This window comes from Mauremys mutica, chromosome 17 (assembly GCF_020497125.1).
Source record: "Mauremys mutica isolate MM-2020 ecotype Southern chromosome 17, ASM2049712v1, whole genome shotgun sequence".
Classification (NCBI taxonomy): domain Eukaryota; kingdom Metazoa; phylum Chordata; order Testudines; family Geoemydidae; genus Mauremys; species Mauremys mutica.
Genome location: NC_059088.1, coordinates 28386475 through 28405649, shown reverse-complemented (window position 1 = coordinate 28405649; position 19175 = coordinate 28386475). Strand labels below are relative to the sequence as shown.

The 19175-nt window shown below is 63.0% G+C and overlaps 1 protein-coding gene across 1 annotated transcript in view; it reads right to left on the bottom strand.

Moving 5' to 3' along the window:
- The window catches only part of INTS3 (integrator complex subunit 3), a 65191-nt gene that overhangs the window by 9496 nt on the left and 36520 nt on the right, over positions 1 to 19175 (bottom strand). The window contains exons 13-25 of the mRNA XM_044992025.1: positions 17481 to 17572; positions 15859 to 15965; positions 15211 to 15330; positions 13771 to 13900; positions 12650 to 12704; positions 11546 to 11649; positions 10791 to 10835; positions 9840 to 9959; positions 9268 to 9421; positions 6949 to 7017; positions 4271 to 4346; positions 1831 to 1944; positions 1361 to 1409 (exon numbers count right to left, since the gene is read on the bottom strand). Coding sequence (XP_044847960.1) covers positions 1361 to 1409; positions 1831 to 1944; positions 4271 to 4346; positions 6949 to 7017; positions 9268 to 9421; positions 9840 to 9959; positions 10791 to 10835; positions 11546 to 11649; positions 12650 to 12704; positions 13771 to 13900; positions 15211 to 15330; positions 15859 to 15965; positions 17481 to 17572 — 1235 coding nt within the window. The remainder of the gene's footprint in view (positions 1 to 1360; positions 1410 to 1830; positions 1945 to 4270; positions 4347 to 6948; positions 7018 to 9267; positions 9422 to 9839; positions 9960 to 10790; positions 10836 to 11545; positions 11650 to 12649; positions 12705 to 13770; positions 13901 to 15210; positions 15331 to 15858; positions 15966 to 17480; positions 17573 to 19175) is intronic.

The window sequence follows — 19175 nt, the reverse complement described above, 5'->3', positions numbered from 1 at the left end:
AACCCCAGCTGTGCCCTCGCTCAGGCTTTGAGGGCAGAAGGTAACCCCTCTCCCGCTTGGCGCTAGCCGGGATACTGGGAGGCGGTACCTCAGCCCAATGCCAACTAAACTGACCAGAACTCCCCTGTGGCCAGCAATCGCCCCTGCCCCGGGCAGACAGGCTGGCCCCAGGAAGCCTCCCTCTCGTTAATCCTTCCTGCCTGGGGTCTCAAGCACTCACAAACTGAAGGTGTTTGGTGCTTAGAGGGGTCAGGGCCTGGGAGCCAGGACTCCAGGGTTCAAGTACCAGCTGTGCTGCCGACACAACCCTGGCAAAGTCTCCGGGCCTCAGTTTCCCCTCTGCAAATGGGAAGAATATCCACTCAGAGGTGCTGTGAAGGATAATGGGCTTGGAGCCTGGGGGCTGCTGAGGAGCTAGGGAAGAGCCAGGGGGGTTTCTGTAATCCGCAGGCAGAGAGCAGACTGACGGTGCGGCTCTGAGCGGCCAAAGGGGGGAATTCAGGGAGGGAGGGACGGACAGGGTCTGTCCTCCCATCTCCCTCCCTAGACATGGCAGCCTCACTCACTGCCCACGAGGGCTAGGACACGCCTGGCCTTGCAAAGCCTGTGACTGGAACTTTTAACACGTGAAGAGCAGGATTTTTCAGGACCACCTTAAAGATGTGAGAAGGCGGCAGCTCCTGCGCTGATCAAATCTGGATTGATTAGAGCCAAGCCGCAGGGGAGCGATCGCTTCGGTGGCGCTCTGCTCCTTGGAGCGTTGGGAGTGGAGCCGCCGTGTGCTGGAGAAATTAAATGTTCCATCTGTCGCCGCCGTTCCTCGCACTCTGATTAACGAACGAGAGGAGCGGTGCTCCCGGCGGCTCCACGGAGCGGGCACTGCCTGCTACTCCAGCCCAGCTCAGGGACCCAACGCACCGGGGCAGGGGAGGCTGGAGGAACCCTCCAGCGCTTCTCTTAAGGGTCGTTCCGGCGCGAAGGAAAGGGGCGCGCTCGCTGCGATTCCCTGCCCATGGCTGCTGCTGCCACCCGGCGCCGACCCAGCCAGGAATTCCCAGAGCAGAACACGGGAAACCCCACGGGCAGGACTCAACGCATGCGGTCCCAGCAAGCAGCCCTCCACACAGGCCTTGATCCTGCAGCAAACTGCACGTGGGCAGGGCCCCCTGGTGTCCCCTGCCTGCTGCACCCGGGGCCACGTAATGCCTGGCCCTGCCCAGCATTAGCCAGGAGAGGCTGCTCTGCTCTGGCCTGCTCTCCTTTGGGAACCCCTGCCCGCTGCAGTTCAAGGGGCCAGCAAAGTACCCCCCCGCCCCCGGCCCCGCACGCTCGTACCACCCCTCCCCCACTGCATACATACTTCTCTCTCCTCAGCTGCAGCAGCAAACAGGACAGTGCCTCTGGGTGCTCTGCAAAGGAAACCAAAGGGGCTTAGTTTATTCCCGACAGCTGGGACCCCCAGTGACTGCTGAGGGGCTCAGAGCCCTTGGCTGCAGGTACCTGAACAGACATGGCCACAGTTCCTGTCACCCGCCCCCGGGGCCCCTCGTGGCGTCCGCCCACGCAGCCTGGTCCACGCTCCCTGCCCCCACCACTAACACACAGCCCCTGCCAGGAGCGGCAGCAGACGCCAGGCGTGTAATTCTGGGCCCGGGGCAAAGCTGAGTCTTGTGCAGAGCTCCTGGGGGCCGCACGCTTCCTCTCCCTGCATACGCGCGCACAGTGCCGGGCAGCGGGCCCAGCAGGGCTTGGACCCCCGGGATTGTGGGGTGTGTGTGTGGGTGTGAGTGTCAGTGTCACACGCGGGGCGCAAGCCGCCGGCCGGCTCACCTTTGTACTTGAGGTGCTGCAGGATGGGGATGATGGTCTCCAGGGGGATGTTGTGTGCCAGGAAGAGCTGCCAGGTGCAGTACTGCTCAAACGTCTCCCAGTCCAGGCTCTGAACTAGAGGGGGAAGCAGAGTGCTCGTTAGGGGGGAACGGCTCCCGCAGGAGGCGGGGGCCTAGGACAAGCGTAAGTTGGGGGCAGAGATGTGACTGAGGGGGCTGCATGCTGCAGGGGGAGCGTGGGTGGTGTCTGTGCCACGCCCTGGCAGAGGGGTCCAGGATGCCAGCAGCCAAGCAGAGCCTGAGCATTCTGTGCCGGCTTTCACCGCGGGTGCCGGCGTGCGGGTCCTCGAGCAGTTCGGAATGGCTCGAAGGCCCAGGGTATTGCTCGGAGCCTTCCGCTCAGTGCCAGGGCTGGAGCGAGACGGACCAGAGCGGCAGGAGAGACTCCTCGTCAGGCACTTGCTGGGGGTACCGCTTACCCCTTCAGCGTCCCAGCCTGGGCACTGGGGCTCTGCAAGCACCCCCAGCCGAGCGCCTGAGGGCCCGGTGACGGTGCAGGCCGCAGAGGAGCCAGGAGACCGGCCTGTGCCGTGCAATGATCTGCCCGCTGGCTGCGAGCTGGGGCGATCCTCCAGCCCTGGCAATCTGAAATCCAGAGGGGTGTTTTTCTGAGCGCTCTGCTCCAGGGCGCCCAGGAGTTCAGTCGGGGCAGTCCCCCGGCGTGTGCGGTGCACAGGTCAGAGTGGATACGCACAGTGTCCCTGTTGGCCTACGAGTCCTACAGCAAACACAGGGAGACCCCAGATCCCAGTCCCCTGGCTTCACAGGAGCAGCCCCGACATGCAGGGCCACCTCCGACCGTCTCCCACCACCTGTCAGCCTGACGGAGTTTTGACAGCTGCTGCTACCGTACCACAATGGAAAGCCTCGGCCGGGCACTATGAGCTTATCAGCTGCTAACATCACAGGGGGGCAGACGGCTGCGAACAGGGCGACTCGGTTCCAGGACACTCCGAGCACTGTGGCCTGTGAGGGGACAGGCTGCGCCCCCTAGAAACCCCACGGCTGAGCACGCATGTGGGGATGGCAGAACTAGCGGAGGGGTTTTCTTTCCCTCCGTTCTCCCTGACGTTCCCCTGAAAGGCTCTGGCAGCCCATCGCAGGGAGAGAGAGACTGAACCGTGCCCGTTGCTCACAGGCCAGGCCTTTGATGGAGGGAGTGCCGAGCCGGTACTAACCACCTGCCCTGCGCTGCTCAGCGTCTCCGGAGTCCCTCGGGGCTCGCCCAGCACTCTGCCTCAAGCCTGGTTAAACCCATCAGCACTGCTCACAGCTCAGATCCAAGCAAACGACTAATCCCACAGGCCCGCTCGGGGCAGTGATCCTTTAAGCAGTGCCACTAAGACGACATGGATCAGAGGAGGAAACACCAATCTCCAGGCAACTGGTGCCACCGTCCCCGCCCTGAGAGCTGCCCCAGGCTGCCAGGCTCCTGCATTGGCAGGCCACACCTGGGCGTCTCTTTTCCAGCACCTTGTTACCTGCAGTGTTATAACAGTCTGGACGACTTTTGCAGCGCAGAGGTGGGGGATATTTCCTCCCCCCACCCAGGGAACACCCCCATCGCTTTAGTCCAGGTCAACGAGGGCTCCCAGCATTGCCTGCCCATGGCCCTCAGTGGAGAAGGGGACTCAGCGCTGCCAGGGCTGGGGCTTTTGCAAGTAGCAGGAGCATGTCATTCCAGCGACCTGCAGGGAGCGCCGGACGCCGGCAGCAGCGCCACCCACGAGGGTCTGGCGGCGCCAAGGGAGAAAGCCGCCCCTCCTTGGCCCCGAGAGCACGGCACTGGCCAGCCACATCTCCATTACGCACTGCTGAGTGGCGGCCGATTTACAGGCGCCTCCTGGCAGGTGCTTGAGAAACAACAGCCCCACCTGCCCGTGCGCAGGGCACCCTTCCCTGCCTGGCTGGGAGCAGAGCCTCAGGGCGTGCACTGCTGGGGCTGCTACCTAGGGAGCAGGGAGATGCCAGGGGAACTGCCCCAGCACGGTCCGAGCCCTGGCCAGCATCACCAGTCTGAAAGAGGCCAAAAGGTGCTGCCCGGTGCCCAGATACCACAGGGCTGGGCATGAGAGAGACGGTGTGGGGACTCACGATGCCCAGGCCGATGTCAATAGGGAGGAGCCCCAGGCTGGCTCAGCTCCTGGGGGGGGTGGGAAGGCAGCGAGAGGCTTTGCCAGCCCAGCGTCTAACGCAGCTGGGAGAAGAGGTCTCTGTTCTGCCCACCTGGAGGCCAGAGTCTGCCGCACGAGACAAGCGGCTGCTGGTGACTGTTTAAGCTGCATCCGTGTTCACCTCCCAAATACAGGCACCCTATGTCACCCCCCTGAGCCCCACATGGCCACGCCCACCTCCCCCCGGGCGAGGGGGATCCTACTCACTCAGGATGTTGAGCACCGAATCTTTTCGGAACATCACCAGGTTCCCCATCATGACGTGACACACCAGCTCCTGCAGCTGGAAAGCAGAGCACAGCGGGGTGAGTGCAGGAAGGCCGGGAGCTGGGGTGGGGCCAGGCCAGCATGACGTTAACCCCTGAGTGCTGGGATTTCCCGCCAGCAGCAGGCGGGGCTCGCCCCGGAGCACGGAGGCGATGAGCCCTGGAGAGCCCAGGCGGCAGAGGAGCCGCAGCCCCAGCATGGCCCGTCTGGCACACGAGTGGCCCCCGCAGCGAAAACAGGGATCCGGGCGAGCGCAGGTGGCTCATAAATCAGAGCCGTTCTAGGCAGCTCCAGGGGTTCACACCTCAAGCCCAGGCGGTGCAGCGCCTGCGGCACAGAACAGGGCAGATACCAGCAGGCCGGACTGGGGTGAGGGGGACCAGCGGCTGGGGGAGGGAATGAGACCCACGGCTGGAGCCCAGGGCACGGCAGAAATCACTCACACGTCGTTCCCGCTGGCAAGGGCTGGGTTGCTGCTAGGCGCAGACAGAGGCCTCCAGCCCAGCACGAGGGGCCACACGGACCCCGCCCTTCGTCTGCAGCAGGGACCCGGGGGAACACAGATGGGCAGAGCCTGGCCATTGACAGGGCTCACGCTCCGGCTGCAAGTGGCTCCACTCCCAGCGAGCTGCCAGCACGACGCCCCGGCTCCTCTCCCCCCCTCGCTCACGCTGGGGCAAGAGCCTGGAGTCTCTCCCTACGCCTCATGCGGTTGCTACTGAAGCCCCTTCTCCCCGCCCCCGGCTCCCGCGCTATTGCTTGGGGCCGCACAGTGGTCCGGGAAGCTGCTCTCCAAAGGCAAAGGGCTGCAGCTCGTGAGGGGACACTGGCCCCTGCGGCTGGTCGCAGCCATGGCCCTGGGGCCTCCTAGGAGAGCCAAGAGCACCCGTCTCTCCCAGCCTGCCCCTTGCTGCGCTCGCGTCTGTCAGAGGCACCGCCCGCCCCCCGTCTGTCGTGTTACAAATCCCTTTGCTCTGTGCTGAGTTCCGGGAGGGAGAGGCCAGGACTCTGCCCTGCCAGGGCTGCCTTTGCGGGCAGCAGGCAGGTTGAGCCGCCCAGGCACTGCAGGGAAACAGACGAAGCAAGCAGGGAAGAATAAGAGGAAGGGACGGAATAATCGGACAAGGGAGGGGAGAGGAAATGTGACTGCCATGTGCTTGGAAACCTGGGCTGTGCTTTGCAGACAGCGACGGAGCCCATGAGCAGTGACAGGAGCCAGCCGAGCCGAGCCACAGGAGGGTCGGGCACCATGACTCAAGCCTTTCCCATACCTCATACCAGCTAGCTGCCTGCCAAGCAAAACTCCCTGGCCGAAGCGCCAGCCTTGCTGCAGCTGGGAAAGCATCTACCGAGCCATTTTGAAAACTCCGCTGATGTATAACTAGGGCAAGTTCCAGGGTTATCAGCCGATCGCGCTCCAGATGCACCCAGACAGCAGAAGTATTCAGCGCCTGGCTCTCCCCACCTTCCTCCCACGGACTATTTTTGGGTTCCTCTGAACTGATGTCATGGCAACTCCTGAGTATTGCTGCTGGGAGAGAGTCTCCAAGCTAGGCTCAGCTCTCTGCGTTGCCACATCAGGACGGGGGAAGCCAGCTCTGGCCAGGGGCGAGCACGGCCCGGGCCCAAACCCAAGCATAACGGGCTCCCCCGGCCTGGGGCTGCCTGGAGGGATGGTCTCCCAGCAGCACTGCCCCCCCAGTGCCGCAGTCACTCGAGTCGGGTCCCGTCTCCCGGCCGAGTACTGCTGCAGCCTGTGTTGGGAGGGCTGTGGCAGCAGGAGGTGGCAGGGATGCAGACCACGCTGCCTGGGCTACATCCAGGTGGCGGCGAGGGGAAGGAGCGGCAGCTGGGCCTCTCACTGCAGATCACGGGCCCGGTCGGTTGGGGGGACCCTGACCCAAGGCTCCGGCGACCTCTCTCTCGGGTGCAGAAACCTCCTGGCGTCTGCAGCACAAGCTTGTGTGCCGGAGCCCCAGTTCTGCGGGGTGAGAGCCGCCTCCTCACGCAGCACTCGCCAGCCAAGCGGGGGTCCCACTGCCTGCCGCTCACAGCGCTAGGAAGGGCTGGCTGGGGTGCCACATTTACCAGGGCTCCCACGGGATCTATGGGAGGCTTCCAACATCTCGCCCCTTTGGGGGACTCCCCTTCGCTCAGCTCCCCTCTCAGGGGAGGGTTTAGCTCTGCGGCAGCCTTCTCCTCCCGCCCCCTCGCCTGCCGTTCCCACACAGCTGCAGCTCACCAGGGCTCAGAACACATCCAGCCAAATCCCTCTGCACGCTCCCACCCCCGCCTCCCTGCAGCAGCTCCAGGCCCTGGCAATCCCTTGAAGGCCGTGGCTTGGATTTAACAGACCGACCTTGCACGCTGCGGCCCGGCCCCTCGGGGAAATGGGGCAGCCCCGTGGATTTAGAACGGCCGCTGCACAGCCCAGGGCTCTGCCCCGCCCGACAATGAAGGGGTGCAAAAGGCTCCCTGGGAGATGGCAGCTGGCTCTGAGAATGGCACGTCCCGCCCTGCCTCTCTGTAGACCCATGCTGAGCTCGGCCCACGTGCTCCTGGTACAGAGGAGACGACAACCGCTGCCCCTCCGCGCCGCGCCGAGCCCCTGCTCTTACCTGGGCTGAGTCTATGACGGCGACTATCATGTTCAGCAGCTCCCCGCTCCGGAGGGTCTCGTCGGGGAACTGAAAGAGTTGCAAGCAGAATGGGGCTCAGGGAGAAGCAGACTTGGAGCCTTGAGAGGAGCAGGGGGAGAGATCACCCCTGTCCCAGGACAATGCAGTTACCCCACATTCCTGCCCTGCAGTCAGCTGTGCTGGACGTTGCTCCTGCACTGACCAGCCACGGACTGGACCTGCACGAAACTCCTGGGGGCCTGGCTGGCTGAAAGAGACCCGCACCCCGATTCACGGCAGCATCGCCCCACCTTGCGCCCAGGGGAGAACGCTGCCTGCATCCCTCCCTGAGCAGAGCGGGGGGCACCCCAGGCTGGGGATGGCCAGCAGAATGGGGTTAGCAAAGCAGCAGGGCAGGGCTGAGACACAAGCTGATCCTTTTGCCGGGGTTTGCAAGGAATGGGAGGCAGGTGGGTTCACTCAGCACTAAATCCTGAAGCCAGGCCCCGGTCGGGAGAGCACAGAGGCTGCAGCACACGGCTTGGAGGGGCTCTCCCAAGGACGCTAACGTCAACGCTGGCTGTGCTGACTCGAGCAGACGTGCAGCTGCTTGGGGAAATCAGCTGGCCAGAGGCGTCTCGTTAAGCCCCACGTTTCCCCTACATCTGCTAGTGTCACAGCCTCTCGTTTGCTCCCGAGCTCCCAGGTGGTGTGTGTTTGTGGGAACTGCAGGGAACACACACCAAGAGGAAAGGGCAGAAGGCGCGTGGCAGAAGCGATCCTGGCGCAGCTCAGAGGCCCTGGCCGCTCGATGGCAGCTGTGCCCGAGCGACGCTGGCCATGCCCCTCTCCAGAGGGGAACGGGTCTGAGCCCAGGGTGGACGGGGCCTGGGTCGGTCTGGCCCAAAGTGACCTGGGGCAGAGGATTCACACGAGGGGTTTCCTTGGCTGCCATCACAAGCAGGGGGCCCCTTTCTGCGCATGCTGGGGGAGGGGCGCTACGCAGCCAAGTGACTGAGGGACAAGACCCCTCCCCGAGGTTTGTTATTTTCCACATTTTTTCCTTCCTCTCCCATGGCCACATTTCACTCCTCCCCCCAGTTCACGCCTCTTCCCCCCCAGAAGAGCATGGGCAGGACTCTCCCGAGGCTGGTCCCTTCCTAACGCCCAGCAGATGTTCCTGACCTGTCAGCCAGCGGGGGGGCGATCAGCGTGTTCCGAACGCGCGCACAGAATGTGACCCGTGTCCCCGCGAGTGCTAAGCCAGAGCTCCCTGCAGTACTGGAGCAGGACGCTGGGCGGATTCCACCCTCTGGCCCTCCGCTCCCTGGGATCAGCTCAGATGAATTACTGCAGCCTCCTCCGAGTCGGGGGATTGGAGCCGAGACTCGAGCCAACCCCCCATCACCACCCGGGCAGGGAAAAGGTGACAGCTGTGCTGGCCAAGCCTGGGATGAGCTGTGAGAACCAAGCCTGAGCCCCAATCTAGCTAGAAGTAACAGCTTGGAGCTCCCGCAGCCAAGCCCCCACAATCAGTGCCCCCCACAAGCCCAGCGATGATGCCTGCTTAGAACCACGAGCTGGCTGAGAGCGAGGACGTGGGGACAGGCCAGGAGAAAACTCGCTCACTGTGTTCAGAGCAAAAAGAAAGTCGAGGCCAGTGCGTGAACAGTGCACTCGAGAATGTGCGACAGGGACCAGCCAGCGGGTCAGGGACGCGCAGCTTGGCAGGTTTTCGCCTTTCCGCGGCTAGACTTGGTTGGGAAGTGAGCCTTCCTAACTAGCTTCCACTTGTACAGCACCTTTCACCCACACCACTTGCAAACCTTGGCAACACCTGTAAGCAAGCAATTTACCCAGTGCTGAGATGCAGCCACTTCTGGGCGTACCATGGCAGCTGCTAACAGCCAAACAGCACAGAGTAAGACAGGAAGTGCAGAACAGAACTGTGTCCAATTGGAAAGATTAGGGGAGTGCAACATTAACACCCTGACACCCGCAAAAAGCGCCAGGGGATTTCACGCACCCGGGTGCGGTCAGGACTCTGACTGAAGGTCTAGTTCAAACAGTGGCGCCCTGCAGGAGCACTGAGCCCTCTCGCCGCGCCGGGGGTGGGTCAGCAATTGAGAGAAGACCATTCCCTACCGACTTGCCAGCGCCTATCCAAGCACCTGGCAGAGGAATTATCCTGCGTGGCCCAGGGCTGCCCTGCCCTGCTGACCTAACAAGATCCTAGCTCAGGACACCTCACGCCCCTGAGCTGACTGGGCTGGGCTGGAGCGGAGACCGCGGGGGGCCCTGCCCGGCCTGAGTTCTCACCTCGGTGTATATGGAGGGGGTGAGGTAGCAGAGCAGCCGCACGTCGTCCTCCTGGCAGGCCTTCATGTCCATCATCAGGCAGGTGTGCAGGTCCCCCAGCTGCGTGGCCTGGGCAAACGACTCGTACAGGTTCATCTTCCCTGCTGCTGCTTTGCTAGAGGGGCCACAGGGCGAGGTGAGCGAGTGCCCCGCGTAGGGGACCCCGGGGAGGGATTCTGTGACTGCCGCTCGGGGCTGGGCGAGGAGCAGCTCGACTCAGCCGCCTGCCGAGGGAGCTGGGCCCCCGCCTGACAGCTCCCCAGAAGGCTCTGCCTGCGGACGAGGCTGCTCAGCAGGGGCTGGGGTGGGCGGGAAGGAAGAGCCCAGGACGAACCAAACACGAGCTGAACTGGGAAGACAAGAAGCCCCTGCAGCCGCCTGGCTGGGCGGGAATCCCCGCAGCGCGCTCCCCGGGTGACAGCAGGATCGCTTAGTGAGAGCAGCCCGCACAGCCCTGCTGGCCGGGTCAGCGCTCAGGTCCATGACGGACGCAGCCGGCCTGTGACCCGCCAACCCTGCCTGGCCGCCCCTACCTCGCTTTCAGGTAGTAGAGAAGGTGGTAGCCAATCTTGGGCTGTTTCTGATAGAGCTCAGACAAGAGATCCAGCAGCAGAGAGAAACTGCTGTTGTCTTCCTGCATCTGGCAGAGGTTCCTGGAAGGGGGCGGGAGGAGAACAGGGACATTCAGATGTGAGAGAACTGTGCCGAGTGCGAGGGTTCCCCTGGGCAGCCGGCGCAGGGAACCCCGATTCCTGGTCCTGCCTGCCCCCCAGGGCTGATCTGATAGGGGACAGTGCCCCCCCGCCCCCCCAGGATGGCTGCTGACATGCAGCACAGCGCCTGGGGAGACTTTGGCTTAGGACACCAGGGCAAAGCCTGACTCGTGGGAAGAGTTTGACGTTGTGCAGAGCAGGAGGAGCTGGGATTTCAAGGCCTTGTTTGAAAACTCCTCACTAACCAGGAGCCACGGAGCTAAATTCCCCCCCGGGGAAGGGCTGAGGGGAGGCGACGGGGCCTGAGACTCCACAGCGCTCACCTCCCGCCCCCCGAAGTCCCCACTTGGCGGGAAAGCTGCTCGTTAGTCACAGCTCCAAGAGCCAGGAATCCCCGGGCTGGCGTCACTGCAGCTTAATGGGGCATTTGAAACAGCAGGTAACTGGTGCAGACCCAGCCCTGGGTCAGCAGCGGCCCAGGACACCACCACGGTCCAGCCGCCATTGGGGCCGTGGGGAGTGAGCTGGGGCCTGGCCCAAGTGCTCCCTGACACACACCGCCACGCAGCATCCTCCTGTGGGGTGCCTCTGCCTGGCCTTGTGCAGACAGCGCCTGGAGCTGGCCTGGCCTGAGCGCCCACGGCAGGAAATCCCCACGGCCCTGGGATACCAGGGGGCAGAGAGCAGCAGAGAGTGCAGAGTTCAGCTCCAATGGGGGGAGACAGCAGAGGAAACCCTAAGCAGGGTCAGTTAAAGCTCAGGAGGACTCACCTAAATATTAGGTAAAGCGGCTTCCCCACCGACTCCTCCAGAGACCTGCATGGAAATCGCATCGTCAGCCGGGCGGCCATGACAGCTTGGCAACGCTCACCTGGGGCTCGAGGAAGCTAACGGGCTACACTGTCGTCCCCCCCCCGCCCGCCCGCATTCAGGGCCTGAGCAGCAGCATAGGGTGACCAGATGTCCCGGTTTCGGGGACTTTTTCTTACATAGGCACCTATTACCCCCCACCCCCATCCCGTTTATTCACAGCTGCTGTCTGGTCACCCTGCGTAAGCACCCCGGCCGGTGGGGTAACCCCCATCGAATGGGCACAGATGGGGGTGTGAGAGACCACTGGCAGAATGGGGAATAGAACCCAGGAGTCCTGACTCCTACAACCAGAAATTACCGGCTCAGCCTAGGTGGTGCCAGGTGGGGTCCTTGGATCTGGGGTCCCCAGGCAGCAGGGGGGCGGGGGGGCTCCCAGTGGCACGGCACTAGCTGCCACGCGTTGCTCATGCTAAGCAGCGTGGCGGGGGGTGATATGCGGTGCACTGGGGAGAACGGTCTCGTCCAAGCCCTGGGTGCTGCAGCTGTCTGCTCTGGCTTTGTGCCGTTCGTGACAGCTCTGGTGGTGCACGCTGGGCCAGACGCCGACGGGTTTCCCTTGCTCCGTGAAGCTGGGGCCCAAGCAGCGGAAGTTGTAGTGGGAAAAACCCAACGGCCAGCGCAAAAGGATGGGACAGAGAAAAATAAATCCGTACTCCTCTGTGATTTCTTCTGGCAAGACCTCCCCACGGAAGTGAGCCTTAAATAGCTCCTGCAGGCAGGATGCGAGGACGGAGAGCTGCTCCGAGTCAAAGTCCTCCTGGGGCAAAGAAAGGCGGAAAAAGAGAAAGTCACTTACACAATCGTCAAGCACCAGCTCAGGTCCAGTTGCAAGGGGCAGGGTGAGGGCCCGGCACTGCTGAACATGGCAGGACACACCTGAGTGCCACCAGATCCATTCTGTTGCCATGGCACGGCCACAAGAGCCGGCTGTCAGAGCTGGTTACCGGTGAGAAGACGCCTGGGTCAGCAGCACTTCCCAAGCACTGCGAGACACTCAGCCACTAATGACTGGTAATTCAGGCCGCCTCTGCAAAGGGCGACCGGAGACGGAGCCACACAGCTGGCAAGAGGACTCCACTCCTGCGGGGGCTCGGCACACAGGGCTCTTGAACGCAGCTGCCCTGAGGAGGACAGACGCGGCCTGCACATGCTGCAGTGGGCACTGGCATGGAGCCCTGTGTGCTGAAGGCGGGGCGGGGGGATCTGCCCTATTTGGGACATGCTGGGTTCCTGGCAAGTGGCCAGCATGACCCCCAGCTGGCAGAGCATGGCTGCGGCCCCTCGGGAGCTCCTTCGGGCTCTCACCCTGACGTGTGCCCCAAGCCAGCACTATCAAAGCAGGGGGAATCTATCATTTGGACACTTGAGATAAGCAAAACGGACAGGACGCCCCCTTGGCTCAGTGCCCAGGGGCACTTGGCACAGCTGGCATTCAGGGTGGCAAATACGTCACTCAGCCTGCCAGTGCGCCCCTCACCAGAGCATCTGGGCACCAGGCTGCCTACCCTCACCCCCCAGTAACACACAGTAACAATCCCCCAGCATCTGGCAGCGTGCCCGGGCACCGAGACCCTTGCACACGGGCGTGCTTCCCCCACAGGATGGTGCTGCTTCCAGGAGGTCTTTGCTTAGTCACATTTCTAAGCGGAAATGTGAGTGCTTGGATCATGGAGAGCCACCTCCGAGCCCGCCCCCCCAGCCGCTCTCATGTCACCCAGCCTGAGGCAGGAGCGTCGCGTCCGGCTCTGTGCAGCTACCTCCAGGACTTGATCCACAATTTCCTGCATGACCTCACACTGGGCTTCCGTATCGCTGCAGCACAAAAACAAGAGGCAATCCAAGTTGCAGCGGGAGATAGCGAGAGTGGAGACAATGGTGCTTTGTACCCAGCCGGCTCTGCGCAGGGGCCCAAAGGACCCCAGCGCTGGAAGGGGGAGCGTTGGAGGCCCTGCCTTGCACTGCTCCGGCACGGGCAGGGAGGCCGGCCGGCCTACAAGCGCACATGGAGGGAACATGCTACACTGCTACACAAGCATTCTGCACACAAACAAACGAGCTGCCTGACAGCGTAAGATTAAACGCGCTTAAAGCTGCCAGTGAGATCAGTGCGCCGTGCCGGGGTCTGGGAAGCAGAGAGCTTCGTCAGCCCGCTGAAGATGGAGCTAATTCCAAGGTCGCTGAGGTCAAGAGGGAGGACGGAGCATTCTGCAGGGCGTGGGGACAGAGGGAAGGGAGCTGCTCTCCCAGGGGAGCCCTGGGCACTGTCCATGTGACAGAGCTAGCGGGACCCTGACTGGCCAGTATCTGCAGCGATTGTGGAGCAAAACCCCAGCAGCCAGCAGGCCCAGGTAACCAGGGAAAATCAAAGCTCCCACCATGGAGGATTGCGCCGCCCGCCCCAGCTATCCTGCGGTTGTTGGGGCGCGTGAGCAGGGGGGATAAACCCAGGCCCTGTGAGGCAGGTGCTGCCCACAGAAGACAAACCAGCCCAGCTGGCACTAACCAGCTCCCTAGGGGCGCCAAGGATTGGGTGTGGCCCTGGAGACGGGGCAGGCTCCAGGCACGAGAGGAGAGCGTGGGGAGGCTTCCTCTGCGCTGCTGAGGCTGCCCCTGTTCTGGGGACAGAGACTCCAGGGTTCTCAGCCAAAATCCCTCGCTGCGTCCCACAGAGAGTGGCTCCGAGGCGGTTGCTCTGATACGCATGGACAGGACCCCAGTGCCTGCGGGAGACCTCGGTAAAAGACACAGCTCCTTCGGACAGGCCCTCCAGCGCAGGGCTTTGGGTGCAAGTGTCTGCAGCGCTGCCTCGACAGCGCTGCAGCATCCCGCATGCTGCTGCATGCAGACCCACGGAACAGAGCCACTGGCCAAGACCAACCTGCCCTTCTGCAGTAACAGGACTTTGTCCTTCAAAGACTCGTCCAGCTGGTCCAGGAAAGGTGTGATGTCAACGGGCTCCTCAACGATGGTTTCTTTGATTGGATGGAACCTGAATTCCCTCTTCTTCCCTGCAGTGGTGAAAACAACTGAGGTTCAACTGGGCTGCCTGCGTGACGGGGCCTGGAACATGCTGGCACCACGGCAAACCTGAGCCACCAGCCAGACCCAAAGGAAACCACTGTGCCACCCGTGCTCAGCGCGGCACTGCTGGGCACAGGAGCACGCCGCATTCAGCAGCCTGGTATCCTGTCCCCACAGGCCCAGCTGTGTGGGGTACGTGCTGGGACCTGGATCCCACGTTTGGAGGCATTCAGAGCTGGGGCTCTGGGTCAGACCCATCCCCAAATATTGGCACTTTGCTGGTTATCCAAGACCCCCAAGAAGCCTCCCAAGCCCTGGGGTAGGTAAAGGGGAGTGCTCAGAGACTGGCAAACCGAGGTGTCCCGGCTGCCTTCTACACCCGTCCCCAGTTCAGCAATGTGCCCCAAGTCACAGTGCGCAGCAGGGGCGGGAGGGACGGAGCCCAGGACTCCCAGCGTCCTGCGCTGATCACCGAAGGCCGCAGTACAGATGGTGCATCATGGAGCTGGGAGGATCAGACTGTCCAAGGTCAATTGCGCTTTCAAGCTTCCTGCGTGTGTGGATTTGGGGCCGGCACGCCCAGCGCGCTGCAGGGCACCAGCCTGCAGCACTGCAGACAGCAACCCGCTCCCTCTCACGACCCCGCCCCACCCCAACACATCCCTCTGATCAGAGCGCTGGGGAGACTACAGAGCTGTGCCACCAACGCCAGCTGAAGAAATGATCCCAGGTGCCTGCAGCTTCTGAGAGCAGCATGTCAGCAGAGCAGCCAGCCCCGTGGCCCCACTCCAGATTCCCAGAGAGGCCTGCTGTGAGTGTAACGAGAACCAAATGTGCCAGCGGTTGTCAGGGGCCAGAGAGGGCTGCCTGAGAAAGGAGCGAGCCCGGGGGTGGCCAGGGGCTCCTCAGCTAGCAGCGCACCCCGGCTCGGCCTAGCCTGGTTCCCATTTCGGCGGGAGACTCAGACCCCAGGAGCCCGGGCGCACGGGACCTTCCCCGGCGCTTGCAGGGGTCAGCTTCCCGGCCCCGGTTAATGACTGCAGAGCGCTCGGTAAATGCCCAGGGCCCCCCGCCCTGTTTGCAGGAGCAGATTTGCCCCGGGCTCAGTGACTGCTGTTTGCAGGGAGAAGAGGCTTTCTGGGAACTGCGCTCAGGGCTTGTTCTCTGGGGCCCGGTCACTGGGAAGGAAAGGAGGCAGTGCGTGCGCAGAGAGGCAAGAGGCCACTAATTGGGCTGGGTAAACATGGCAGCACTTGGAGGCCATTCCTGGCCAATAGGTGCTGCACCAGCCTCTCACCTTTGCTATTCAAGTCCTCTTCATCGTCACTAAAGGCAGCCTCGGCATTGTCATAGCAACTGTCATCCTTGTCAGACATGTGATTGTCCATTTCCATGGAAACCGGCTCCTCAATCTTGACTGCAAAAACGAAGGCACAGGAGTCAGAATGGGAGCAAGGCAGAGTCCTGGGGCCACTCCGCAGGGCTCTGAGAAGGGGGCAGTGCTGGTGAGGGCCCCGGCAGTTTACCCGGGGGTGCTCCCAACCCAGTGACACGATCTCGAAGCCCCACGCAGAGCACAGAAGTTTTCAGAGCCATGTACCGTCCTTCCTGCTTAGCCATCATTCAGGCCGGCAGGAGAACCCGAAGCCAGGCCCAGCTGGCGGTGCCCAATGAGAGATGAGGCAGAGGGAGTCCAGGGTAAAGGGCTGGCAGTGGTGGGTGCCCAAGTTTGAAAGCTTTGCCCTACGAGCCTGGCTTTCAGCAGTGCTGAGGGCCTGCAGCTCCCATGGCATTCAGCTGCTCTCCGCTGCTCGCACCTCTGAACACTGGGCTTGGGTTCCTAGATTCATGGCTGTAAAACTGCAGCCACCCAACGCAGCGCTGCCTCAGGGAGTCTGCAGCTCTAAGAGCCAGGAAAGCTCCCCCGCAGCGAGAGGTGCTCTACCTTCGATGGGCGGTGAGGGCGAGCTGCAGAACTCCGGGAATTTCTCCCTCAGCATGGCCCGCAGCTCCTTGTCCAGCTTGGGGTTGTCAAACAGAGGGGCCAGGGGTCTGCGTAGGGAGGAGGAAAGGGATGAGAAATGGCCAAGCTAAGATACATCTCCTGCCCATGCAGCGAACCGGCCGGCTCCCTACACCTCCCTCCTGGCACTGGGAGCCCAGAGCAGGAGCCCCCAGGCCCTGCGGCTGGTAGGCAGAGGCCCAGGCTCCCTTGCCCTGGACGAAGGTCAGACTTTAGTGCAGGAGGAGGATCAATCGGCACTGGCGCTTCCTGCCTGGCTGCTGGTCACCCAGCGTGCCTGGGAACACACTTCAGCTCTGACGCCCTGAGAGCACTAGCTAGTCCCCCGGGCACGCGGGCCACGCCTCAGCGGAGTCATTGAAAGCCGGGCAGGGGGAGGAGAGAATCGACTGCCCAGCACACAGGTCCTGGCCAGGGAAGGATCAGAAAACTTCTCCCGTGGGCACTTGCTGCTGGTGATCACCATCTGCTCCCGGGGTGGGGTGGGGAGGGAGGGGGAAGGAGACCCCACTGGCACCGACTCCCCTGCTTTCGAGGGCAGGAGCGGAGAGCAAAGGGAACAGCCCGGGGTGTCTGGCTCCGGACAGCTCCGTGCTGATCTCTGGCCACTTGGTTCAGCCTTCTGGCTTGGGGGACTCTGGTGCCCAGCCCCAGGCCCTGGCACAGACAGGGCTTCAGTTCTGGCAGCTATCAGGACGGCTTCTGCCCTGGACTCCATGGGTCCAGCCCAGCTCTGTCCCCAGGCCAGGCCTCCTGCCCCCGGAAAGCTCTGCTGCCCCGATGGGCTTTTCTGTTCTAAACAGCGTTGGCCAAAGAGCTGCAGCTACAGCTGAGCCGGACGGGACGAGGCATCTCCGGCAGGAGAGCTCTGTGGCGCTGGCCGAGTGTCGGGGGACAGCAGCATCCCCTCCCCCCCAGCAAGATCGTTAGCAGCAGCCCATTTCCGGCCCTGCTGCCAGCCCCTTGCTCTGTACTGAGGGCAGCACGCCCACCCCAACAGCTCCGCCCACCCCAGCTCAGAGCCTTTCAGTCCCCACGGTGACAATCCCTCGTTAGGGGGACTAGTCAGGGGCCTGTTCTCCAGGGGCTGGGTGTAGCCTCACTTCCCCGAGACTGCTCTGCTGTGTGAGCTGCGGGCCTGGGATGTCCCCTTCCCGCCTAAGGAGCCGGTGGGGTCTGTGGGCAGGGGGGTCTCGCCGGGAGCCCAGCTGTCGCTAACAGCTGGAACGTTTGCAGGCTGGCAGCAGATGTGAGGCAGGCTAGGAAGGCACCTGCATGTGTGTTCGCCTGGCAGCGCAGTGGCATGTGCCTACTGGAGAGGGCGGGAGCTCATCTAACCCACCCCGGCCTGAGCTGCGGATCCCAGGACCCTCACACTTGGGCAGGATAAATCCATGGCTGCGTCTTACGCCACAGGCCACAACCCAAATCAGTTCCCCTGCTCTGCCTGAGAGGTTTGTCTTTGCTAGGCCAGAGACAGACGGAGCCAGGGCAGGGCCGGGGAGTGCAGCTGCGTGATCGTATTGAACCGAACGTCTCCTTACGCCAGGACTCGCTTCTCCACGATGTGGGTGAGGGAGTTGAAGACGCCTTGCCGGACGTGAACCTCCAGCGGCGGGTAGAAGTTGGGAATGATCTGAAAGGGGGATGGAGAAGACAGTTAGTGCAGGTCCCCAAGCCCTTGGCCTGGCCCAGTTGTTTGGGAGGCCGGGAGGCTGCAGACCCAGCCCCGCCAGTCGAGGGGGTTTAGCAGCTTGTCACGAGGTCAGTTCACTGCCTGGCTGGAATCAAACTGCCCTGGCCACTTGAGCAGCAGATGAACACACACCGCGGAACTGAGAGGAGGCAGCAGGAGAGGGTTTTACCCCCATCTCCCCTTCCCTCTCCCGTCCCAACGCCCACGCCAGGTTAGTAAAGGGGCATTTGGCTGGGTGACTCTGCAGCTGCACACCCTGATCCTGTGTAGGAATTTGCCCCTCGCTGCTCTTGTCCAGTTTTACTGCAGAGCCGAGCGTTTCGAGGGTCGGCCCCTGGGGTCGGGAGCGAATTGGGAGTTTCAGGGCAGCAGGGACGAGGGGGGCTCTGTGGAACAGGGAGCAGTGACGCTAGCGACAGGCAAACACCCACATACGCTGCGCTTGGCGAGTGCCCTTGTGGATCGCGGCCACGACAGCAGGCTGTGCTGGGGCTGACTGGGGACAGAGGCAGCATCAAACACAGCCAACCTGCCTCTACCCACCAGAGCCCACTGCTGGGAACAATAGCCAGAGTGAGGCGTTACTCTGAGCCTCTCAGGTATCACTCTCCCCCGGGGCTGGCAGCGTGACAAACAGCTGCTGCGCAGGTCCGGGCTGGCCCCTCTCTACGCCAGCTTTGTGCATTGAAAATACTGGGCAAGCTTTACTGTGGTGACTGCATGTGCAAAGCCTGGCGCACTGCTCTGTCCACGTGCCACGGGCATCCAGCCCGCGCTGCCTGCCCCACCAGCTACCCAGCTGGGCGTTCCCGCTGCTCTCCCATGATCCCCCCTCCGTTTAGCCTGGCGCACTGCTCTGTCCACGTGCCGCACGCATCCAGCCCGCGCTGCCTGCCCCACCAGCTACCCAGCTGGGCGTTCCCGCTGCTCTCCCATGATCCCCGCTCCGTTTAGCCTGGCGCACTGCTCTGTCCACGTGCCGCACGCATCCAGCCCGCGCTGCCTGCCCCACCAGCTACCCAGCTGGGCGTTCCCGCTGCTCTCCCATGATCCCCCCTCCGTTTAGCCTGGCGCACTGCTCTGTCCATGTGCCACGGGCATCCAGCCCACGCTGCCTGCCCCACCAGCTACCCAGCTGGGCGTTCCCGCTGCTCTCCCATGATCCCCCCTCCGTTTAGCCTGGCGCACTGCTCTGTCCACGTGCCACGGGCATCCAGCCCGCGCTGCCTGCCCCACCAGCTACCCAGCTGGGCGTTCCCGCTGCTCTCCCATGATCCCCGCTCCGTTTAGCCTGGCGCACTGCTCTGTCCACATGCTGCGGGCATCCAGCCGCACTGCCTGCCCCACCAGCTGGACGTTTCTGCTGCTATTCCATGATCCCCCCTCGGTTTTTCCATCCTTCCCATCTCTAGGGGATGGAGCTTTGGCCTCCTCCTATCCTGACACCCCCCGGAGACAACGCTCTCTGCAGGGGCCGAGCCTGCACTCCCTAACGAGGCGTGGGCGGTTAGGTTAATTACATGCAAAGGGCAGGAGAGCACAG